At 41.7% G+C, this 25943-nt stretch overlaps 1 protein-coding gene across 5 annotated transcripts in view; it reads left to right on the top strand.

Moving 5' to 3' along the window:
* Window positions 1-25943, top strand: part of LOC134051962 (sodium channel protein type 5 subunit alpha-like) — a 169166-nt gene that overhangs the window by 120935 nt on the left and 22288 nt on the right. For 4 of the 5 annotated variants that reach the window (XM_062506103.1, XM_062506129.1, XM_062506111.1 and 1 more), the window contains 3 exons: window positions 665-785; window positions 9941-10095; window positions 13970-14143. In XM_062506103.1, the coding sequence (XP_062362087.1) occupies window positions 665-785; window positions 9941-10095; window positions 13970-14143 (450 nt within the window). Of the gene's footprint in view, window positions 1-661; window positions 786-9940; window positions 10096-13969; window positions 14144-25943 lie in introns of all 5 variants that reach the window. The other variant, XM_062506137.1, reaches the window with a different exon arrangement.

Below are 25943 nucleotides of genomic sequence, written 5' to 3' on the forward strand. Positions count from 1 at the left end.
GACACTGGCAACAGGAATTTCTGCTCCTCTTGGAGGAGAGGCTGTCAGCAGGAGCAGAGGATGGTCCTGACTGTGCAGGTTCAGATTTCACCCACCAGCTGCAGGTGAGGAACCTCAGGAATGAGGCCCAAAAGACAGGAACCCAGGGCAGGTCATCCAATGCATCCTTCCTCATTTCAGAAGATAGGTCCTAATTCTGGTACTCCCCACCCAAAGGTATGAGCCTTCAGGATGTCAAACAGATGAAGTCCCTCATTCCAAGGTTCCATCTACCATTAACCAGAGCAACCTGGGATAGTGGAAGGTGTCCCTGTTCATGGCAGGGGGGCTGGAGCTGGGTGATCTTGAAGATCCCTTCCAACCCAACCATTTTAAGATTCAGTGATTAATATTCAGTGGCTGTTCACTCTCTTTATGTGGTTTGCTTGTCTTTTGTTTCAAAAAGTAAGTTCTATATGTTAAGTAGTTGTTGTTGATGGGTCAGCCCCTGGTCTCAGGGTAGGCAGAGCTGTCACCAAGGAGTGGCATTGTGAGAAGTGCATGGCAATGTCTCTGTTGTGGTGGCTTCAGCTGGGGTGTTGCTCAGTGGAATGATAACTCAGCTACTTCCTTCAGGGCCACTGATCAATTTGTTTTCCTCATCTTTGCCCTTGTCGACAACAAGCTGGATGAAATCAGTCTTTCTGAAGGCAGCACAGTGGATTTGACAAATCCTGCAGAGCTGCTGGAGCAGATCCCTGAGTTTGCTGAGGAGCTGATGGAGCCCGAAGATTGCTTCCCCGAAGGTAAGAGCCTGCATGTTTCACTGCAGTGCTGAGGTAAGAAACCTCCTATTCTTTTACTGAACTTCTCCAACCTTCTCGCCATGTTGCTCTGGTTTCCTTGCAGTAGTATTTCACTAGATGCACTTCATTTCCTAGGCACTAAAATGTTCCAAACAGACAATCAAAATCCCTTGTTATCATCAGTCTTTGGATTTCCAAGGTGAGATAAGCCAAGAGCATGCTCTAAAAATACTCTGCAGCTTCTAAAGTCTTAGGCTTTTAAAATCATAATTTGTGCCATAAAGATTTGTTTGTTGTTTGTTTTGGTTTTTTTTAATGATGATATTTGTCATTTGACCAGTGAAGATTTTTGCCTTCCAATATATGCACATGATCAATTTTGGTAAAGAACTGATCAGATCAGGATGTTTCTGTTGCTTAAATGTATCCAGGAAGTTCATAAAATCTGTCTGGAGGGTTCACGAGTCTTAGGGACTCTCTTCCATTTATTTTAAAGAGTGTCAGGGTTAGCACATGCAGTAAGTTTCATCTGGTCAGAGAAGTGCTATGTAAAAGGCCTTTAACATAATTATCTTAGATAACAATTGACCACATTCACATATCTCTTTTAATACTGAAATTCACCATCATTTTATTAATATTTTAACACCAACCTGCTCCAAAACACTGATTTTAAACACAGCTACATCAAAAGAACTATGTTGAAATAAATATATAAAGTAAATAATATCCTAAATTATTTCTTCTCAGTGTGAATTCTATTCCAAATATTATCTCAGACAAATTCTTCATTTTCCTTTAAATCTGGGTTGGAAAAAATAGGGTTAGCTGAATGTAAGAACAGTCCCTTGAAAATTCAAGCATTATTATAAACAAAAACAGAGCAGCTCAGATGGGATCAGACAGAGATGATTTGCTGGGTATATGAATGCCCCTGAAGTCAGCAAAAATGTGCTTCTCTATATCTGTGAGAAAGATGATTGAATGAGGTAAGGGAGCCCTGCAGGGCTTACAAATGTCCCTAGGATCTAAACATTTTTTTGGCAGCTCTGCTTAAAAGCAGTAGCCAAAAATTAATGCAGTTGACGGAAGAAAGCATGGTGTAACTATTCAGGCCATTGCAATAACATTTAGAAATTAGATCTTGTGTTTTCACTCTTTCACAATATATTTCTTAATGGGGCTAGTGAGCAGCAATTTCTGTTGTGCCCTGCAAAGTGATTATGTTACAGATGCTTAAACAAGCCGGTGCTGTGAGATCAGTGCTGTTCAGACGCCAGTTTACAAATTCTCAAACTATGGGTGGCCATGACCACCATCCAGTTTTTAAAATAAATGAGGCAGACATCTCACAACACGTTCCCAGAGCAGCAGCACTCTGTAATTTATCTGTCTTAAAATAACCAGACCTGCCTGAAATTCCACGGTGCAGGAACAAAATGGAGCCAACCCAGTTTGTCAGATCTTCCTCAGTGCTGTCAGTAGGATGCAGGGTAGCAAGCAGGGCTCTCCTGGATGGATCACTGGCAGTATTTACCCAGCTTTGAAGCCTGATCATTCTGGCAGCAGAGAAATGCAGAAATGAAGGCACTGTGGGCTGAGCCCTAAGCTTTGTTTGGGTTACATCCACCCAGGTTCTGGCTCCTTCACCCTTCCTCCCTCAGCATTTCTGTTCCTGCATTTTGTCTTTACTTCTAATCTCTCCTAGCTCCTCACCAGTGCCTGTGCAAGTCAAGGTGTTTTTCTCTTCTCCCAGGATGCAGCCAGCTGAGCCTTGAGCTCTAAATGGGACTTGAAGGAGAGCCTGCTCCCAGCCCTCAGCCCAGTGCATGGTGCCCAGGGACACCTGCAGGTGCAGGTGACATCCTCCTCAACACATCTACTCTCCTTTCCCATGCAGCACGTGTTATCCATGCACATTTTTTCAGAGTTTACTGTTTCAGCTAAATGTGATCACTTTGCTCATGGATTTAGCAAAAATTCCCAAACACCATGTGATAATTTGCTCATAAAATTTCAAGTCAATTTGCCATAGATTGAAAGTCCAAATGATTCTTACAGCAATAACATTAACATTAGGTTTGATTTATGCAGGGAAATAAAGTGTTTTCCTGTAATCAGCTGCTATTAAATATTTCCAATATTTTTTGCCCAAACTTACTATTGCGATTAAACCTCATGCAGCTGTCACTTCAATCTAGTTAAAAACCAAGTAAGCCAATAAACAACAGTCTAATTAGCTGAGATGACAAGGCTTTAAACTATTAAAATGAAAATATTAAAGGGCATGCACTGGGCACGTTTATCCAGTGCTACTTTTACTGACTTTTTATAAAGAGATACAACAATATTTGGTATATTTGGGAGTATGGAAGTTAATATTTGTGAAAGAGGGAGATTATGTGAAAAAGAAGAGTGGGAGGGGAAGGGTTGATTTCTTAACTTCTTTAGCTATCTAAATTCAAACTATGACATTTCTAAACACATCCAGCATAGGTTATGTCCTTAACAAATATGTTCCAGATTCAGGCCCCTTTTTTCAGATAACAAAGGCAACAAAGATAATGCATGTTCTTGAAATAGTTGCTGAAAGTTTGCTGAGGTCACAGTTTTCCGGGAGTTGGGTGACCCAGATAAGCCATAGGTCGTTTTTCTTGGGGAGACTTGTTAATGTGTTATCATCTCAAAATAGCTTTGATTAGGGTCAACAGGGAACATTCTTGGGTCAGGAAATGTGAAGCCAAGGTAGGGTCACAGCCCTGGCAGCTAGCAAGTATTGCTGGGAAAAACCTGATAGAAATGGAGAGACCATTTCAGGTTGCCAGATGATGGGAAAGGAACATTTATCCAATGCCAGCTATTTGGGTACTTTTTCCTCCAGATGCCTTGCAACACTCCAGTCCTGTTACCTCCATCGCTATGTGCTCTCTGCAGCAAAATTTTCTCCCTGTTTGGACATTGTCTTCTGTGTCTCACAGAAGGTCATCTAAAGAGAGCCTTTGAGCCACAGCACCCTCCTCTATCCCAGACCCTAATAGGAGAAAGATTCCACCAAGTCCTTAGGCGTAATTCCCCGGACACGGCCCGCTGGCAGAGGTTTCAAGGGAATATCACCCGAGGGTCATGCGAGAATGAGCAACCTCACTCAGCGCGTGGTTGGTCACAACTCGTGACACCAAGGATGCCCAGAACCATCTTTCCATGTGACCATGGTAGGAGCCATTATCGCTCCTAAAACGCCCAAACATCAGCTGGAAAATGCCACGCTCTCTAGTGAACTTGCTCTGATTAGTGGTGGGATCTGTGTGCTGCTCTTCCCAACTGCTGTTTAGAAGCACAAAAGGGAAAAGAAGGAAAAAAATAGACCATTAAACAAAATAAATCTAGACAGAGTTACAGGGACTGCCACAAGATGATTTTTAAAGGCTGAATAAAACTGAACCAAGCCCAACAAATGTGCACATTGGCATCCTAGGAAAATATCATGGAACAAACCCAAGTTTTAAAGTATCGCTTCCCTCTGGCTGTCATACCTGAGGTACTCTGTTTTTTTCCACCAGGAACGGCGTGCTGACATGATGTTTTATACAATTTTCAGGCATCATAAAACTCTTACAGCCCTATTACGCATTCAGAATTAAATTAATAAAGGTTGGACAGGACCTCTAGATTTAAAACTCATCCGCCCCCTCACTCAAAGCATGGATGACATCAGTGGCAGCCCAGGCTGCCCACTGCCTTTCCTCCAAGGCATCACAATTCTATTTGTTGTGACCTGCTAGTTGATGTGTTTTGAGGAGAGTAGCAGCAGATAAACAGGAAAAGTACCTTTGTTAAGGCCTTGGAAGGGTGAAAAATACCTGGCTATGGTTTTGTCAGATGCCCTCTTGGCAGCCTCCAGTTGTAGCACACTTGTAAAATCTCAGATCTCCTGATGTGTCTTAGGTACCCAAATGCTGGAGACATTGATTGTAAATCTCCCTTTCACACTGTAAAACGCAGCTGTGCAGTCACAGAATCATGGAATGGTTCAGGTTGCAAGGGACCTTAAAGGTTGTCCAGTTCCAACCCCCGAGTGAGTTAGTAGCAAGTCCAGGAGATGAGGAAAAAGTTAAATAAGAAGATTCTGCTGAGATCATGTTCCCTCCAGTGTGGGGAGAGAGTTGGAGTCTTTCAAAGGGGATACATTAGTGTTTGCTCTCATATTTGTTCATGCCCAGGTAGCCAGACTGGTCATTAGAAACCCAGCTTGGCATATATGTATATGTATATAAACCCATTTTATGAATTCTTTCCTGCTTGAATGCATGCTGAGGAAGCTGTACTTTGTGTCAAACCAAGCAATGCTGTAACCAACGTTCAAAGCTAAGAAAAATACTGTTTTGTTCTAAAAATGACTGTCCCGATAATTGAGAACTCTTGTGTAAAGGCACTCAAAAAATTGCTGTGGTTTGAGCACAAGGTACCACTCTTGCTGGACAACCGAATGGAAGAAATTAATTTGGGTTCCTGGTTTATTGAGAGAGCCAGCAGCCCAATACATCCAAAGCTAAATAATAATTTTATGAAAATGTAAATATATATATTGGAGTGAACAAGCAGTGGATTTGTAAATTCTTTGCCCATAAGCCTAAAATAAGTAGGCTTGGCTGTCAGGCATTGAGGACGAAAGCTTTGCAGTATAACTACAAAAAAAAAAAAAAAGAGATCTTTTTCCCAGTGCACCATGGTAATGCAATCAAGTCTAAGAGCTCCATGATTAGAGTGCACCAGGCTAGAAATGTGAATATGGAATGAAAGGAATATTTACAATGAATGCATTTTATATTAAATTCGTTCTCCTTTTTTTTTAAATATATATATATTTTTTAATCTTCAGTCTCTGATTCAGCTATAGGGACACCCTAACGACTGAAGAGACTATGTCCCTTGGTTTGAAATACAACCAAAAAATATATAATATCATGGGGTATTAATGCATTTGGAAAGGTCTGTTGGTAAATAGACCTTTTTTATGAGAAATGGTATGAAATGTCCAAATGTCAATTGAAAACACACATTGTTCTTGGACAGCTGGACCAGGGATGCAGCTCAGAACAGCTTCAGAGATTTACCAGGAAACAATTCAACCCTTTAGGGAGGACTTCTTCCACTGTTCTGTGCTCTGATGAGCAGTAATCTACCAACCAAAGGATGGTGGAAATGAGTCAGTTTGCTCTCAAAAATTATGCATCTCAACATGAATTACAGTGGCATAACTAAGCCCTGGCAAAACCACAAAGTGGTCAGAGTCTTCTGCACAGCTCATTCCCTTCCAGCACAGATTTCAGTGGGATAGCACAAATCTGTTAGACCAGGCAAGATGAGTAACTGTCATAAGAAATGCCATTGGTTTTATTCCTGCCTTGCCACTTGCTGTGATAAAAGGTGTTAATGAATGGTCTCCTTCCTGTGGATAAAAAGTGCACCAAACATGGGCTTTGCTGACCACCTGCCTTATTATAGAAACAGCTGGAGTTAGGATTGCTCAGACTCTCTCCAGATCATGCTTTAGACTCATTGAAATTATTTTGATATTTTGATTTCACAGAAATGGAAAAAACAAAAAAAAACAAAAAAAAAAAAAAAAAAAAAAAAAAAAAAAAAAAAAAAAACAACCAAAGTTTTGGACTACAGACCAAGGTCAAGTAAATTTTCCTGTTTGGTTAAGTGAAGTTTCTAACTCAACATGTAAGCTTAGGTCAAGATGACCAGTAGGCTACCAGCATTAGAGAGACTCCAGAAAAGCACAAGCATGAAAGAACAGTCAGGGAGGAAAATCACAAAATTTAAATAGAAACAGGTTTCTGCTAATTCATTAAAAGACCTGTTTGGGGTCAGTTTTCTTCTTGCCTTTTTTCCTTTGTGAATAGTTAAAAGCAGCATTTCGTCTGAATTGCAGACAGCACGATTATTCACGGAAGTGCTACTTGACATTAGCAATTGTAGCAGAATCTGGTCTAAACATTTCTGAATTGGGCCCAATCAAAAGCATGGGATTTAATAGCACTATGATTTTGGGTTGACTCATCTGATAAGCTATTTTGGATTTTTCGAGGTATTGCTGCCATTAACTAAGACTTTTTTCAGATCAAAATTACATGAAAGCAATCAAAGAGCATTAAAAAAAAATCAGTAGTGCTACCTGGCTTTCTGTCTTTAAAAATACCTCTTTGTACTTGTAGATTATCAAATGGAAGCCAGCTGAATAACCTGGTTTAACTGTGTTGTATTTCCCATCACAAATGCAGTGCCTTTGGAACCCGCAGTGCCCTGCTCATTAGTTTCTTAATATGAAGGTGATCCCTAATTTTAGCTGTGCCTGGGCTCAGGTAATCGTGTAGTGGAACAGGTAGTCCCTGTGTAGTGGAACTCCTCCAGGGAATGATTCATCCAATTATCTTATGGTAGGGAAAACCGCTTCCTGGGAGATCCTAACCTTTTCCAACAGTATTTACAGAGCATTTATACTCTGTAGGAGCATGGCAGAGCAGGTCATGCCTGTTACTGGCTGGGTTTAGGCATTCTTCTAAGAGACGAAGAAGCCAAGTAACCATCTAGGTAGAAACTTATGAGAAAAGAGAGAAAAGTTTCTGTATAGATGTTTAAAGAAAGAAAAAAAAAAGATGATTTTGTTTTCCAAGTTGAAATGGGTTTTGGGAAGGAGACAGATGCAAGGACAGTTAATTCTACTACAAGCAGTGGCTACTTCCAATACAAAGGGAGATTTCTGCTTAACACAAAAAACCCACACTTACAGAGTGAACAATCTGCTCGTTAAGCCGATCATTTGATAAGTGAGGGATTTCTGCCCAAGTCCTTGATCTTCTTGATTCAAAGCTGGGGTGACAATGAGGTGGGCAGTCTCTCTGAATTATAAGCACAGAGTGTGAGCCAGGCACCTGGAAAGTGGTTATGACCATGTGGGCTGTGGGGTGAGAAGCCGTGCAAGAGTTTTCTGGCAGCGCTGCTGAGAGATGCAGCTGATGGTGCCCTCGGTCATGTTGTGTTGGTGGGGTTCTCCTGATGGGCCTCTCTCAGCAGAGAATCTGCTTTGTGAAGTCTCTTCTGTGTACCTACTTCCTAAAATACACCCAAACCCACATTCACTGCCAGCTGTGAGCGCTGTACTGGTTTTAGCAAAACGTTGTGACTAACATGGTGTCCTTTTATCGCTTACCTTGATTCTTTAGTCTTTGGGATTGAAGTGCTTAGAAAGATAATTCTTGCCTTTGCTGAAGTGGTACCTGACCTACAAAGAGACAGAGAGTTGGTTCTTACATTTCCATCTTCTCCCAGTATTATGCCTTTTGAAAAAATTTGAACAATTTAGTGTATTTCAGCTGAGGCCAGGATCTCTCTGAGTTCCAGAATACAGTGGTAAACTGGGAGCTGCTGTGGGCCTGTGTGATGCAGGTGTTTGGAGAACAAGTAGTTACATGCTACAGTTATCTTTACATGAATGGTTTACTGTCCTTTTAGCTCCACACCAAAGCTTAGCACAGCCAAGAGTCTACACCTCACCAAAACCTCAGAAAAGTGAGGGGAAAAGTTCTGGAGTAGTTCCTCTATGAAAGATCCTACAGTTCTGCTGCTGCATAGGAAGGATCTGGAATAACAAAAACTCACAGAAAATGCCAGGAGCACCACAGCAGACTTAGCAGTTGTCTTCCTCCTGGCAGAGCCTGCTGCCAGCACAGCCTCACTTCCAGCTGCTTGGGAATCCCAGCATCCCAGGAGCTGCACTTGATCTCCTTCCATATCACAGGCAGCTCAGGCGCCTCAGTTATGCCACCTTGAATTAGCAGCATCTGCTCTCTCTGTAACCTTGGCACTCGCCCTCTTTCCTCCCTAAACTGCCCCGCCTAAATATTATTTCTGCTTGCAAAAACATTGCATTGCATCACCGTGGTGAGGCATCCTCCCTTGTCACTTCTGAGCAGTGGCTCTATGTTTCAAGACATGTTGGTGACCTTGGCCATCTTCCAGCTAGAGAATCAGTTGGCCTGTGGCTTTTTTTCTCATTATGGGGTTGATAAACCTCCATTGTTATATCTCTTCCTGCACAACATAAGGAATAAATACAGGGTAAGAAGCTTGCTTTTTGAAAATAGTTTCTGAGGGTCATTATCATCAGCAAATGTGTTGTTTGAGTCAGATTATCTGACATAAGATTGACTGGCTAGGACAATTCCTGGCTCCCAGGGTCCTCTCACACCATTTTAGGTTCTTGCCCAGCACAAGGCAATGCACATGGTGTTTTTGAAGTGGGAGAGATGGATCTGTCTGTTACCAATGACAATGTCTTTTCGCTATAACAAATGAGTGTTGCTAAGGAAACTAAAAATGTCCATGGTCTTGCCTATCAGAAATCCTTGTGTGGGCCCCATTACCAGCACAGCACTTAACTATCACACACTATTTGTCACTGAGGTCAGAAAGTGCTGCAAAGCATCATTGGGGATCCTGCCATGGAGCAGATATCTAAATTTCTGTGACATCAGAGGGGATTTAACTGTCTCAGTATAATTCCAAGATTGTTCTAATGCCTTATTTAAGCTAATTAGAGTCCAAGAGATCAAATTCTGCTCCTGCTTTTGCTGCCTGAGTCTCTTCAGCACACTGGCTCCATCTGCACTGTAGCACCTGCTCTCATCATCTCTCTTTCATTAGATTGCCACTTTTAATCAGTAATTCCAGTGGTATTGTACTAGCAAGAAAATAACCTTCCTCCATTCAAAAGGATGTGGAAGCTATCATTAATAACCTCCTAGAGTTATTAGTCCTGATCAGAAGTGCTGCCTGAGCTCAGTTAACACTTTTTGAATGACCTAAGGCACTGGTGACTCATGACCAATATATTCTGTATCACAAAAATCATTGGGAGAACTCCCTGGGACACATTTTAAGTGATTTTGAATGTTTTTAATAGAGAAAGTGAGAAAGGGAAATGGAAGGCAGAGCAGGGAAGTTTTGTGAGAAACAAGAGGGAGGAAAGACAGTGTGCAGCAATCTATTGCTAAAAGAAATCTTCCTTAGGAGCTTCTTATTGCAGCTTTAATGATGAAATGGGCTTTTTTTTCACAATCCCTTTGGTTTTGTTTTATTTCTTACAGTCTGTGTGCGATTCTTCCCATGCTGTTCAGTGGACATCACAAAATTTCCAGGCAAAATTTGGTGGAGGCTGCGAAAGACCTGCTACAGAATCGTGGAGCACAACTGGTTTGAAACGTTCATCATCTTCATGATCCTGCTGAGCAGTGGAGCCCTGGTAAATGTGACAGCATTTCCTAACTGGTTAAAAGTGGACATGGGTCTCCAGTGTTCTCCAGTTTAGCTGTCTCTAAGATTTTATGAACCCTTTTCATTTCTCAAAGCAAAGCATTCAGTCTGGGCCTAAAAGAGGTTGTCATATTTTCTGATTTCACCTGCCTTTACCATATGGCAGGGAGCTTTCTTCCGCTGTGACATAAAAACTGACTTGCACATGTTTTGAAGAGAAAAATCTCGAGGAAGTCTGTGTAAGGAAGTTTGCCAGCATTGCTGCTTCAACAATATCCCATAGCTGCTTAGCTGCTTCTCCATGAGAGTTCCCAGCTGGAGGCTTGCATTTTGCTCGAGGGTTGGCTTTGTTTTTCTTTCTTTTTTTTTTTTTTTTTTTTTTTTAGCATATTCTGTAACCAGCAAATCAGAATTATAAAAGACACAGAGGACACTGAATCAGTGCTACCCATGCCGCTAGTGGGTGCCTGTATTCCTGTTTTGAATACACCCCAGGTTAACACTCAGTACCTTCCCTGCATAGGTCCTGTTTGTGTCCAGGTGAACGTGTGTGTATGGACACTGGTTGGTCATTGACCAGGACTCTGATAGGGGATCCTCTCCTCCTAAGATTCCCCTGCATTCTGGAATCATCCTCTGTGCATTTTCACTCCTGGGTTCTTAACAGGGGTGCATTTATATTTCTCTTTTGTTTGTCAAGAATGTGCCTGGAACTGCTGGGATTTCTCCCAGGTTTTCACCCTGACTTAGAGCAGAGATGTGCAGCAAGAGTTCTCCCAGCTTTAGTCTGGTGGTCACGGGTCATCTCCTTTGTAATGAAGACATACACTTATTAAATATGCCATGTTTGGACAGGTTGTCCATGCATTTCCAGAGGTCAGGATTGACTTCAGCCAAGTGGATGAATCTGCTTTAAGTAGTAAGGCAAACATCATCTTAGAAAGGTTCCTGCTTCACCTTACCAGGAATAATCATGGGCAGAAAGGTGTGATGAAGGATGCAAAGGAGCAGGTTTACTAGAAAGAACTGGAGAGGGAGCAGGCAACAAACAGAATAAAGTCCATCACAGCCCTCCACAAAAGCCAAACACCCCATTGGACTGTATAAATTATTCTGTTCTTCCACTCCAGCTGGCATCAAGGAGGCCTCAGCTGGAGCACTGGCTTCAGCTCTGGGCACTTCACTTTGGGAAAGACATGGGCTAATTGAAGAAACTCCAGAGAAGAGGAACACAAATTATCAGTGGCCTAAAAAAAAAGAGGAAAACACAAAATTATTGGATTTATGTAGCTCAAAGAAAGTCTCTGAAGGGAGAGAGGAAGGTGGAAATACATAAATGTTGATGCAAAAAAGAAAAGAAAATAGACTGTTGTCCTGGTCTACCAGGGATGGGCTGAAATGTAACCTAGGGGGTTTTATTTTATTATGACAAATAAAAGGCTGAAAAATTTGGGTAAATAGTAGGCTTCTGAAAATTGCCATAGCTTTTCTGAAATTAATGGACTCTGACAGTTTTTGCACCAGCTTGAGCATCAGAATGTTAATTTTTGAACACATTTTAGAGGAGGAATGTCACTTGCTATAATATGCTTTAGATTAATACACTTCCTTACATATGTAATTAAAAGTGCCTTAGATAACTGAAGACTGCAATATAAAGCTCATTTAATTTAAATCGCATGCATTGATTTAATTTTTGTGACTTTCCAATGCAGTTCTGTACAAGGCCAAATTATCCTGCATTTTCTCATATATCAACACTGTGCTTCAGTATTTGGACTGGAAATATTGGAGGCAACACAAAAAACTTTCCCCTGTTATTCTGGGTTGCTCTCTTCCAAAAACTGAGTTCATCTGGCTGCATCCCTGGGACACCCTAAGTTCATAAGGGAGAAGAACTATATATACCTTTAAGCCAATAGATATGTGTATGTGGTTAAACCATCAAAATATATCTTTAGCTTACTGCAGAAGATCCAAAAGCCTTTATTACGATTATAAGCCATAAGCACCCAAACTGGAAGCCTACTTTTTAATAGTAATTTTGGATAACACTGCAGGTATTCTGCTTAAGTCTTTTTTAACACACGAAGAAAAGCAGAAAACAACAACAAAACAAAGAAAACCCTTCTTGGTATTCTATATGGCAGAGGTTTCATCTGTTGTCACCATGAAAAAATGCAAAGCACCAGAATTTTGTCATTTAGGTAATATCCACAGCTTTTTCAGAAGTACAGAAGTGTCCAGGTAGCACATTTTTCATCCCTTAATAAGCCGCTTCCTGACTCACAGTGTGCTTTTAGGAGAAAAAACACAATGTACTTTCGGACAAGTTAAGAGAAAGTAGGGAGAGCAAAGGAGGGAGAGGAGGAAATCACTTAAAATGGTTTGTTGTTATTTTTGCAGTAATTGAAAGTACAGCAAGTCATCTGACAGAGTCAGCGAGCCCCTACGAGAAGTGATAAACTCCAATCTGTGCATTGTTTTCAGGCTTTCTCCAACAACTCTTTCACACCCTTGAAATATCATTTTTGAAGGCAAGATAGGAGACAGGGTTGCAGCGAAAACGTCACCCCAAAGTGTGGGGACAAATGGACAAGCTTTGGCACAGGCTGCCAAACCTTTCTTGTCAGTTTAGTTACTGTTCCCTGGCAGGCAAAAGAGCAGTGTGACTGCCTGAGTGACAAGTACCACACTTCTTGTATCTCCAGGCACTGGGTGTTTGCTAACTTTTTGAAGCTTCTCAGAAAGTAGCTACAGACCGGGAAATATGTAAATGCAGATAATTCAGATAATTAGCACAGACCCTCTCAAATTATGTTTCTTGCTGCCAAGTGCTCTGGGTCACACGATGGGATGAGAGTAATATGTCACAGCTTGGGTTATTCAGGTTACAGGGACTTGGGAGCAGCTTGTGTGACAGCAGTGGCAAAAGTAACGGGGGAAGCAGACCATAAATTGACTTAGAAGCCCCAAAGCAGGCTGCACGTTGGCAATCCTGACACCAGGATCCTGCCTTTTATTTGACTTACATCACAAAGTGAAGACTAAATTATAAGGCATCTTTGTTTTCTTTCTTTTGGGAGGCATATATTGGTTTAGATCATAAATATTTTAAAGGGGTTGTCCAGTTGCTCGTATTTGATACAGGTACTGAAACTCTTTTCATAATGCTCTGCATGAGATTAGAGATCTCCATCTGCATGGAGAGACAGATGAGATGGGGAGATAGATACCCTGACCTTTAAAACATTATTGTTCTGCTAAGTGAATAATAATGAGCATTTCTTGAGGCAGAGAGCTGTAGCCACCTGAAATGTGATGGCTGAACAGAAGCCAGGGAACTCCAGTACTCCATAACACAGGCAGGTTAATAACCCAATTTGTCATCATTGCAATAAGATTTATTTGGCGAAATGCAAGGGTCATATTCTGCCTCCTAAATATAGACATCTTGTGCCCTGGGACATCTGAGGTGCCTGGGTAGCATTGGCACAGCCAACAGGACATGAGGCAGGATAAATCTGGGAATTTTGGGGTGGCACCCTGCCCATGGCTTCATGCTCCAAATTCAGGGTGCAGAAGCTCTTCCTACACTCAAAGGATGTCCAACCAGTACAGTCAGTAGAAGCTGGAGAGAGATAGCCAAGCCTGTGTCCATTGTAGGGGAAAGCTGAACAGATCTCTGTCAGGTCAGGGTCAGTCCTTTTTGTGCCTGAACACTCTTTTTAATTGTAATGTTAAACTATATCAGAAATCACAGACTGTGAATGATATTTTATCAAATATAGACCTGCAGTGCAGCACCCATGCTTTCCAACAGGACTCAGGAGCAGTTATTTACCAATTCTTTGTTCTTCCAGGCCTTTGAAGATATTTACCTTGAAGATAGAAAAAACATAAAAACCATGCTGGAATATGCTGACAAAGTGTTCACTTACATCTTCGTCTTGGAGATGCTCCTGAAGTGGGTGGCTTATGGCTTCAAGAAGTATTTCACCAATGCCTGGTGCTGGCTGGACTTCCTCATCGTAGATGTGAGTATCATTTTGGAACTGAAACCCTTCTCGTGTTGGACTTTGCAGTGGGTGGAAAAGGGCAGTCAGGTTTGGCAGCTTCGCATCTGTGAAATGGCAGCTGTCACTCTGATTCTGAGCATCAACCCCAGGCAGAGCTCAAAGGAGGTTTGGATGTGTAACTGTGCATCCCCAGAGCAGACAGGAACGCCTTTAGTGGTGACGTGGATGCGTCACCCTGCTCATCTGAGTCACATCCCCTTCCCATCCCCTGGTATTCTCCCTTTCTTTCAGCGTTTAACATCTCATTCCCAGCTAGCACAAGGTCCAGTTACCTCAGCCTGCCCTGCACATGACCTGGGCACACAAGTTTTCGGCAGATTAGAGGAGCTGTCCTTGGCAGAGCTCCCTGGCGAGGCTGCCAGCAGTGTGTAACAGGATGTTCAGTACTGGACCCCAAATATTTACCAGTGCAGGAGTCCAGAAGAAGGTGTGAAAAGTCCTCTTGGCAAAGTGTCTTCACTACTACAAAACATTCAAAATGCTCCAAATCCTTGGAATACCGTCACACTTACTTCTCCTAATTTAAGGATAATCCTTAAGGGTCTGAACAAAAGCAAGTTCATGGCCCAGGAGTGTTGCTAGTACCAGATTTGGCTCCTCCTAAGATTCACTTTGAATTTTGATGTGGGATCTGCCAAATCTGGGAAAAGTCAGCAACACCACGTCCTCCAGATGAAGTTGAACATTTCATCTCAGTGTATCAATGAGGAGGCAATTATCTCCCTGAGGCTATTTCTTATTAGCTTGAGGTATTAATGTGGGAGGCTGGCCAAGCTTTGCCATGATTATGCAACTTACTAAACTTCAGAGAAATTATTTTTCCCCATTTTACATCTGAACATTGACTCAAGGGAAGAACTACAATTTCTTTGGCCCCAGCCCAGGAGAGCACTTCAATGGGACAATTTGCTTGTTTGAAGTTATGGACATGTGTAAGTGCACTGCTGGATCAGAGCCTTTGGAAGCTTCTCCAGATCTTTAATAAATTGATTTATGAAAAGGAAATTCTTTACATAAATTGTAGGTCATAAATTCTTCTTTACATATATGCTTAGAAACCTTTTAAAGGGAAGGCACTAATTTTTCTCAGATTAGCCCCAGCAGAAGAGGAGGGCCTGGTTTAATTATTTAACCACAAAATTGGAATATGCCAGTTCCTAAGTTATAGCCCAGCTCTGAAATTCTGTTATTCTGTTCTGTTATTTAGGTGACATAGCTTTTCTTTTCTGGTTTTCTCCATCTATGAAATGGGACTAATAGGACTCACCTAAAATACTGGATGGGCTTCCAGGAATTTGTTGTTGGAGTTATTGTTTCAGTGAGCTTTTGAAGACTAGAAGGGCTGGATGAGGGATGAATGTTGTCACAACCATAAGCAGAGGTCTCCCTGATGGGAGCAACAGTGTGCTGGATCAATTCACTGAGGCAGTTTGGAGCTCTCAAAATTAGTTCCACACTTGTGGAATAACATCTCATTAAGACCAAAGAGAGTAAACCACAAACAAAGCTAAATTCTGTCCTCTGTGCAAAGCCCCCCCCCCCTTGGAATTGGAGCCACACAAGAACACAGAGCCCAAACGTAAATTCGCTGCATGTTTGCCTTTTAATGGTGGAGTTTATAATGACAGGCTGGAGAAACAGCCACAGATGGCCTGGGAAAGAGGCTTCACCTTCCCCTGCCACACATCCAAGCACCTGTGGCATAAAACAGAGGGGACACCAGCCCTGGGACTGCCCTTGTCCCCAGAAAATCCATCCCAGAGCCTTCTTACTGACCTGGAATGGTTTATTTTCTCAACCCACATTTAAATATCTCACCCAAATTTAAATGTCCATTTGGCAAGCTTCCAGTCGCACCAAAAAATTGCTCCACCTTGAGTTGTTTTGGTTTTTGATTGCCTCTAGGCCATCACTTGGTCTTTAAAGTTCTCAATGAATAAATCTTTTCCCCCTGCAGTATTCTTTTCTTAAAAATATTTTCCCAGTGCAGATTATAAGAACCTGGTACTATATTTTTAGCAGGTTTAACAGATGCTTTTCTCCTACCCTACTGCTAACCCTGCCACTCTGAATTGGCAGAGTAATATCCTATAATTTTTCCAGCACACTTTTTATTTCAATTTACATTTTCTTTTTGGGCCTTTGAGAATCAAATCACTGCAACTGAGCTGCAGAAGGGAGTGAATGGGTGAATTAGCTGCTCCAAAAGAAGCAGATGAACCACTTGTCTGATTTTCTCAAATTTATTTGTTTAAAATTATTCACTTAAAAATTCCTGATCTGCAAATTATTCATTAGTGGTTTGGTATCAGTATTCAAAATTCAAGCTGCAGTGGTCGATTTTTGGTTGGACATGTGAAACCATCTCTCATCTGTGTTTTCTCATTGTACAAATGCAACTTTGAATCTATTTTCTGTTTTGAATAATTCATTAAACCAGCTCAAAATTTTCAAGTATTCAATATTTCTAAATGGGATTTGAACTCAGAGGGTATATAAGCATATTGTTGCTGATTTTTTTTTTTTAATATATATATCCTGCCTTGTGAAAGACCTTTGACACTGATTTGGGCCAGTGGAGCAGCAGAGGCTCCATCTGACAATTGTGGATTACTAAAGAAAATTCTGTTTTGCAATGCCTAAACATCAGAACACAGAGTAATCCACAAACTGAGCTATTTCTGCTGGATGTAGAATCCCTAAAGGATGATCTCTGGTAATGGGCTTCTCAGCCTCTCAAAGAAGTGTGCTAGTGTAGCAGAGAGTGCTTTCACAATACAGTAATGTCCTATCAACAACTCTGCTAGAGATCTCTTTGGGAGGAAAGAGAAAGGGTTAATCAAACCACAAAATGCAGGCTCATTTCAGCTCAGGACACCTGGGAAAGATGCCTTAGATGTCTGCTGAAAGTTGGGCATACCGTACAAACAACATCAAAGTACATCTATACAAGTTACCCTGCAAAAAAAGAAACGTACTGCTTAAAGTAATGCCCTTCTGCACTGCAAATATCAGTTCTCTGTGCTCATGTACTGCAGTGGTGGGCACTCAATCCACAGCTCTTTTCACATGAGGGAAAGGCAGAGACTGTAGTATATCTGTGCAGACAGATAGAAGTGTAGACAGACATCAATATCACCATCAGGAATGGCATTTATGCACAATCCTCTTTCTTAGGATGCATAGGCAAGCATTTCCACAAAGAATAGACATTTTCTGAACATCCATGCAATCTAAACCTCTTTGGACAAAGCAGATTGAACGAGGAGTCTGAACTTGGCCAGGGAGGGAGGCGAGTGGCACCAAAAGTGAATCTTTGTGGGAACTGCTCTCTACCGGACCTGTCCTGCAGAAGCAGACAGAGCTGGGCTTTGAAACAAGGAGCAGAGAGGCTCCACCAGTTGTGCATGCTGGTGTCATGCTCGATGTTCCTTTCAATTGTTTCCGCAGACCTATAAATATTATCTTGAGCTTATCTAGCTTGAGCTTCAGCCAATTAATTCTGAGCTATGTCCCAGTCTCTGCTGACAGCGGATGGATTATTCCAGTGCATGGTCAGTTTGGTAAAGACATCTGTCTGGGGCTTAGCATCATTCAGAGTCTGGAGGTGTTGCAGTCAACAGCTTCTTCAGCCACTGCTCATGCACTGAAGGCAGAGGTGAGAGGCTGGAACCCCGGACAAGCTGTCATGAGAAAGTTCCTGGGAAAGTGGTGTGAACTTCCAACTCATTAGTAAGAACGCTCAGGAAAAAAGTCACAGCTAAGCTTCATTGCCTATGGCATTCACAGAGAAATCCTCTTAAAACAGGACTAATGTCATCACTCCACAGAAGTCCATTATTACAAATCCATCATCTCCATTGCAGCTTTTGTGTTCAATTTAATTGACAAAACATTAGTCCCAATCAGGCTTACAAAAACCCAGCCTGATTGTCGTGTTCTGATTTCAGAGATGAGGGTTTCTCCACCAATTCTTTCCAAGATTATCCTGTCATTCAAGTCTTCACATGTGGAGAAAGCTATTTGCTTAAGCAATTGCTTTGTTAGGGATGCTGGCAGCCTCCTTCCCCTCCAGCCATCTCCAGCAAAGTCTGGTCTTTCCACTATGTCCTGTAGCAGGGAGGGGTGAACATGAATCCTCAGTTTTTGCCCTGATGCCCCACTAGTTTCTCTCCAGCTGGGTCACCAGGGATGAAGACTGTTCTTTCCATCCTCTTTCTATCTCCCCTGCCATGGAGGCAGAGGTTCACAAGAGTTTTGGGTAGTAGTCTGCAAAATAGCTCAAGCACAGCACAGCAATGGATTTGAAGGCCAAGCATCTCAAAACAGTTATTAAACAAATCCACTAGGCAGGATTTTGTAGATGCTTTTATAAAAATGAAATTATATGTATTTTTCAGTCTCCTCAATAACTTTTGTGAGTGGTTCTAACACAGTGTGTTTCTAGTGTTTGCCTGGAGCTGCTGAGTTGGTAACTAGAGGTCTATATTCCCCACTGAGCAGCTTTCCAAATTTTCTGTTTGCTGCCAGATTTCCTCTGTGCTTGTATGAGATCAGCTCATGTTCAGGCATTAAATGCACCATCACTTTCCCTGAACACTTTTACAAAACAAAAGTATTACATTTTCCAATATAGTTCCTGGAAAGCACTTGTTCTAAGATTTCTGCTTCAAATACTTCACTGTCAGACAAGTAAAGAAGTAGCTAATAATCCTTGAATCTGAGATGAACAATTTAAAACAGTCTTTCTCTCCCTAGTTAAAATTGAATTGAATTAAATTATGCCCTTGTGTCGGATTGTCTTCAAGTGACAATTAAAAACTTGCTGTGTGAAGTAAATATTGATGGCTTATGATTACTTTAATTGTTTTTTTTCCATCTGTATTCCCTGTTGATTAACAAGGTGATTTCTGTTTGCTGTACCAGTAATTGCACAAGCTGCTGTAATGAGTTGTTCCCAAACAGCACTGAAATCCAATTTGTATTCTTGGGACATTACCCTAGGAGCATGTGAATTTTGTCTTGTTTCTGTTCAGAAAAGCACACAGGAGCAGAATGACAAAAATACAGCCAAAGCAAATTAAAGATAATATGTCTTGTCACTTGGAGTAGCATCTTAAGAGAGAACTTATTAGTGTTCTCTGTGACTTGTCAAAAGTCCATTGGTACAACAGGGTATTATAACTTCAGAGTTTGGTTTTTGACTAGTTTTTTTTTAAATTCCTCAAAGCAAATGCACATGTGAGATCTTTGAAGTTGTCTCAGTGCACATTCTCCGAGATAACTAATAGGAGTGACATTCCCTCTCTAAAAGAAGCCAGGGAGCCTGGTTTTGAAGAGGAAAAGAAAAAAAAGGAAGGAAGGAAGGAAGGAAGGAAGGAAGGAAGGAAGGAAGGAAGGAAGGAAGGAAGGAAGGAAGAAAGAAAGAAAGAAAGAAAGAAAGAAAGAAAGAAAGAAAGAAAGAAAGAAAGAAAGAAAGAAAGAAAGAAAGAAAGAAAGCTCTTTTAGTACATATTGGCTAATTCAGGATAAGTGAAAAGAAAAAATATCAAGATGAAGAGAAATGTTTTTAATGTGTCCTAGCAGGCCAGCTGGGGCTGTAAACCTCCCTTCTGCCACCCCACACTTTACCTCAACACAGCACATGCAAAAACATCCAAATGTCTGGTCTTGTCTGGGTTTGCACCTCATGTTCACTACTGCTGGATGCTAAAAGGGGACAAGCCAGGCTTTGCTGAGAGGAAGCACAAGCTGAGTTTCAGACAAGGCACAGCAGGACCAAACATGCTGCAGCTGCAGGAAAAGGGGTGGAAAATGGAGGTGAAGAGAAAAGTCCACAGTAAGCCTAGTTCACCATCTGCCTGCACCTTGCAAAGTGGTTGGGAGATAAATAATTACTACAAATGCTGATGAATTTCAATTACTAAAGCAGATTTTCAACTTTCAAACTTGCTGTAAAATTCCATCTCCACTCCGATTTTGCTGAGCTGGATTTGCCATATTTATTTCTCAAAGTTAGTTAAAAATTGAGCACTTTTCAATGCCCTTTTTTAAGAAGACTATGCTTTAAATGAAAATAATTAATAAAATCCCGGCGTTCTTGCATGCAGCTCGCTTTCCATCACTGGGAGTGGGTCCACCAAATTCCATACACAGAGATGTTGTCCCTTGCATGCAAGAGCTGAGCTGGGAGAGACACATTGGCTGCATTTAACAGTCCAGAGTCCCACAAACTCTCCAGGGACAGAGGGGGATGGGGAATTGTCCACAGCTCCTCTCCCTGATGACCAGTGCCTTTGAAACCCAACTTGAAAACCAAAAAAAAAAATCTTCCCACCATCCAGGATGGTCTGGAGCAGCTCAAGAGACTCCTCCTGAGGAGGAGGGAAAAGGAAGAAAGGAAGGGATAGAAGCAGCCTGCAGAGGGACAGGGATTCTTTATTAGTGAAGGACAGATGAAAGGAATTGGGATGAAACTTTAAAGCTGTGCCTTGGTGATGTAGAGACTTTGTGCAGACCTCCTACCCTGGTATGGCTGACTTTGGGATGTTTGTGCTAAGGCAAGTGAAGATAAACATCAACATTCCCACTTTTGGCATGTACTCCTACTTGTACCATTATCCTCCTAGCAAAAGTCAGGGATCCTGCAATTCTTGAGAGTGCCTCTCCATTCTGGCATATTTAATACAATATGGACATATTCAATACAGTCAGAATCTGAATGAATCAGATTCAAGAACCCAACTAAATTGAGCTGATTTTCAAGCTAAGACTGTCATGTTTCTCAAAACAATTTGGTAATTTTTCATATTGATTTAGAACATCTGATTAAATAAATGCTTTAGGGAAACAAGCAAATCCAGAACAGCACCTTAAGGAGGCAACACAAACAGATTATTTCTCTTTTTTTTTTTAACTTTGTTTTGTTTTCTGGCTGGTTTGGTTTGGTTTAGTTTGGTTTGGTTTGGTTTGTTTGTTTTGGGGTTTTGGTTTTCTTTGGGTTTTGGTTTGGGTTTGGGGCTTTTGTTGCTGTTTTTTGTTTGCTTTTTTCATTATGTCATACCTAAGTAGGGTTGATCCTAATCCCATCCAGAGAGAAACTTGCCTTTACCTCAGCACCCCAACTCCCACCAGCTGGGATGGAAATGCAGCAGAGTTGATGAGGCTGAGCCCCAGGGAAATGTTCTGTCAGCAATCTGCGTGCACCCCTGCAATTATGTCTTCACACAATAAACAATAATTGAGTCCACTCCTGATTACAGCATTCAGCATCAGGAAGGTTCCCTGGGATGAAACATGAGGTAGATTGGAGATCTTTTTAAGGGGAGATTGTCTTTCCTCTCCAGCTGCCCTAAATCCAGGCTGTCTCCACAGAGCATTTGGATGAGGAGCAGAACAGAGTTGATGATGAAGAAATTGTTTTGCTCTAAATCCTAACAGAAACTTTTCAAGGCATCTGCACCTGCACAGCCACTGCAGAGGGAACCCCTGGGACCTGACCAAGCTTTGTCTGATCAAGTTACATCACGTGGTCCCCAAAATTCACAGGAATTCGAAGCAGGCTGCCTAGGGAAGTGGTCACAGTACCAAGCCTGACAGAGTTTAGACAGTGCTCTCAGGCACAAGGTGCGACTTTTGGGGTGTTCTGTGCAGGGCCAGGAGTTGGACTCCATGATCTTTGTGTGTCCCTTCCAACTCAGCAGATCCTATGATGATGTGATCACTCCCCAGTGCTAACAAGGAGGATGTCAAGGTGTGGCAAAGGTGCCTGTTTGCAATAAAAAAGGTGAATCCAGACAATCTGAAAATCAATTGGTAAATGGTGAGGGGGAGAAAACTGCAGATCAATAAAATCAGTTTGCTGCCTCGCTGGGTAAAAGCTCACAGTCGACTTGCCCTCGGAAATTAGCTGAGGTTTAATTCTTGATTCTCAGCCATCTGCCCTGGGAATTGACTGGAGCTGTTAGAAAAGCCTGAGCAGGTGTAGGGGAGGTGACAGATTAAGAGAACAGCAAGACGTAAAGAGGTTCTTCTGGAAACCGCCAGGAAACAATTAGGATGCAGGAATGATTTATTTAAAAGCATTTAACCCAACAAGAGTGACACATGCTGTTTGCAACAAGGCTGCCCTCTAAAAAGGAAATGTTGCCTTGAAAAGCTTGGACATGAGGACCTGGAGACAAGCTGAGAGCATGGAATATTAACAGAATCTTCTAGCCTTAGTCTGAGTAATAGATGGAGAAAAAGAATTAAAAGAAGGTGGAAAAGTCATGGAGAAACAGAAAGAAAAATTAAAAAAAGTGGATGGAGTAAACGAGTTTTTAAATCTGAGCAATAGGAAGTAGCACTGGGCTTTCCAGGAGGTAATTTTTGTTTATAATTAATCTAGGCACTCATGGAGCCCATCGTGTTATAATTCATGAGAGCACTCCAGGAGCAGTAATGAACTGCTGCAGTGAGGGAAGCCCTTTGATAGCTCATTTCCAGACACGTTTTCACCTCCAGGCCATGGGCCAACCCCAGAGCAATCTGAAGGAGTTTGTAGTCTTTACCTGAACGTGAGGGCTGTGATTCAAGGAAACAGGGAGCAGGGATGGGAATTTAGGTCACCTTAGTGTCTCTCTAATGTCCTATTTTTAAGACTTTCATCTAACTTTATGCCTTTCTTTCATAATGTGCAATTTCTGGATTGGCAAGTGCAATCATACAGTTTGGCATCTGTATGACAGAAAATGCAGTGTCAGAATGAAAGGATAAAGGGACATTTAAAAACAAACAAAAAAAAGACAATAAAAGCCTGCTCACAAAGGGTGGATGCTGAAAGGAACACCAACCTCATTACAAGCTCCCTTTTCCCAGCCATATTTCAGAGAGCCAAAAGAAGGTCCATGTATTTCAGTTTGTTTGCAAAGTCCCCTTTCCCTGTGGGTTTTCCAGCTTGTATGTGGGGTAAAAACTGAATTTTGTTCCCTTTCCGATTAAGAGGAGAAACTTGTAACTTCAGGGCTGGCTCTGAAAGAAACTGGATAGTGATGAGGTCTCTGAGTGGTCCTATCCTTGGCAGCAAAAGACAGGAGAAGCCAGGCTGGATTGGAAAAAGGCACCCACAGCAATGCAAGCACTATTTCTTCTATTTTTTTTTTTTTTCAAGGCACAATTAGAGAGGGCAAGACAGGTGTTTCTGGGGCACACAAAAAGCTATTTGAAAGCACCAGGGGCCTGCATTAGCTGGAACTGCTTATTTAAATAAGTGGCCAGAGCTTTCAGCTCAGCTGCTGTGCTTCCATTCAGATGTCTTTTTTTTTTTTTTAACTTTCTTTTTTTGCCTGCTGTTCCTTCCCCTCTAATTTGAACAAGCAGGTTAATTTGATGAAATCCCTGGCTAAATAAAGCATATGTTGTTGCCCATACCAGGAAGGAGATCTCCTCTTATCCCTGAGACAGATTCACAAGGCATTGCTCTCAGATGTGTGCAGCAGCAAGCATTTAGTGGAGATTCTGGTTGGTTTTAGGATTTATATGATTACCCAAGGATGATTTTTGAAGTTGTTCAGGCAGAATTCCTTATTTTCAGGGCTCTGCTATTAATTAATCTCAGTGGTGGTCAGGGGTTAATTAAAACATGCAGTCTGTTCTGGGTAATGCCTGCCTGGGAATGGTGCTGCTCAGGTCTATCTGCTTCCAGCCTGCTCTAGTGGATGCTCCCAGGTTATCTGAAATCATGTGCTTTTAGGAATGGGGAAAAAAAAAAAAAAAAGGAAAAAAAAAAGAGAGAGAGAGAGGAGCAGCCTTTATTCCAGCTCAAACAATTTATTCCAGTTTCTCCTCGCTATAGGAACCTCCACCAGCCACGGGTGAAACATTGCTCCCAAACTCTGTGCCCTTGACTCCTTGTAACCCCCATAGACTGGGAGTCTGTGGAGGCTGCTAATATAATATTAAAATGTGTTCATGTAGGGAGGAACCCACTGCCATTGTAAGTGCAATCAGTCCTTGAGAAAAAACCCTCTATGGTTTTCTAATTAAAGGCCTTTTTCCCCTCTATGTGCTGCATTATCACACTCCCTACTTTGTAATTGTTTTTCTGCCACCTTAAAATTGTGCTCTGGTGGCTTTACTGGGTTTACATTGGTTTGCAACACTGATTGCTTAGGTCAGATAATGAAGACACGTAAAATTGTTGTAATATTTTATCTCTGTGTGTTCATGGTGAATAATTTAAATAGTCAGACAATGCACAATCTGTAACTGGTGAATGACAGAGACCAGTGTGAGCAGACTGGGAATTTAACACTATTCCAGGTGCCACCTGAACACATACACAAGTCATACTTTTTACCTTAAGAATGACAGAAATTCTTCAAAGCAGTGAAATTGTGACAAGAAATTGGAAATTACTGAAAAAAATGTTCTATTTCCTGGACAAGACTTTGAAGTGGTTTGTCAAAACTATTAAGGCATTCAGAAATTACTCTCATAGTTATATTATGTATGTATTTATATAATTTATACAGCTAGCAGTGAGTCTAACCTTTCAGCAGAAATCCCTCCCTGTGTTCTAGCACTCTAAAGTCATTGATTCTTCTTGATTTTGCCGTGGAAACGCATATGAATGTCGTACAATGGGACACTCCAGATCCAAGCTGGAGTCACCAAGGCACACAGATACCAGGAGATTAGCTTTCAAAACACCAGACACAGATTTATTTACCCACATGGTTGGTGTTTCTAGTGCCCAGTGCACCAAAATTAAAAACTCTCATTTTTCCCTTGATCATGAGACTGAAAATGGCAACTGTAAAATCTGTGGAGTTCATTTATCTCTCCCTTTGCCCAGCTTCAGGCATCTGTCATGCAAATCATTGTAAAATATATACAGATAAACTTGTGCGTGGATATATGTGGGAATATAGAAATATGTGGGAATATAGAAATACAGGTCTATATTTATCGACACAATATTCTTATAAGTACATAGATAAAACTATTTCTGAGCATTGAAAGTCAGGAACAGGGGCAAAAATCTTCCCTGAATGCCAGGATCAGAGAGAGCTCCACACTCACTGCCTGTCTATGATAGCAAGAACATGAATTGTTTAGGTAAGACCTATAAGGCTTTGCCAGGAGCCTGAGCTTTGCTGGGAAACTCTGCAACTGAACTGGGCAGTAAATGCTGACTCTTTCAGGGTTTCTGCTCTTTTGGGCTGGAATAAATTTTGGAGTGTCTGACAGTACTGAGGCTGTGCTGAGATGATCCAGGGGATGCAAAAGGGAAGAGTTGCCACATGGTTGACATCCTAGTCCATGAGATCAGTGAGACTTGTGTGACACAGGCTGAAGTCTGCAGAGGCAGGATTGCACACACTGATTTATGAGGACCCCTCTCCCCCTTAGGGACCCTCATTGCTGGCCAGGTTGTGCACTGGACTTCAGGTTAGGCAGAAAATTCCAGTGACAGCATTGTTCTGGAGACTTCAGGGTGACTACATGAGCATCAAGGAGATAAGGAACAGTCTAGACCTAACACAGGGAAACTATTCCCTGATTAAGTTAAATGGAAATCTGTAAAAGCTTCTTAGTAAGATCTAGCAAGTTCTGGAAAGACCTCCAAGGGAAATGCTGGAGGTAGAGCAAATGGGAGCTGTGACAAATCTGCTGGGCTCAGAAATGCACAGGAGGATGAGGGATTCCATAGCTTACCTGTAACCTGCTGTGTAAAAATTGAGGTGAAAGCTCAAGGTCAACAGCAAATTGGGTG

Source organism: Cinclus cinclus, chromosome 1 (assembly GCF_963662255.1).
Source record: "Cinclus cinclus chromosome 1, bCinCin1.1, whole genome shotgun sequence".
Classification (NCBI taxonomy): domain Eukaryota; kingdom Metazoa; phylum Chordata; class Aves; order Passeriformes; family Cinclidae; genus Cinclus; species Cinclus cinclus.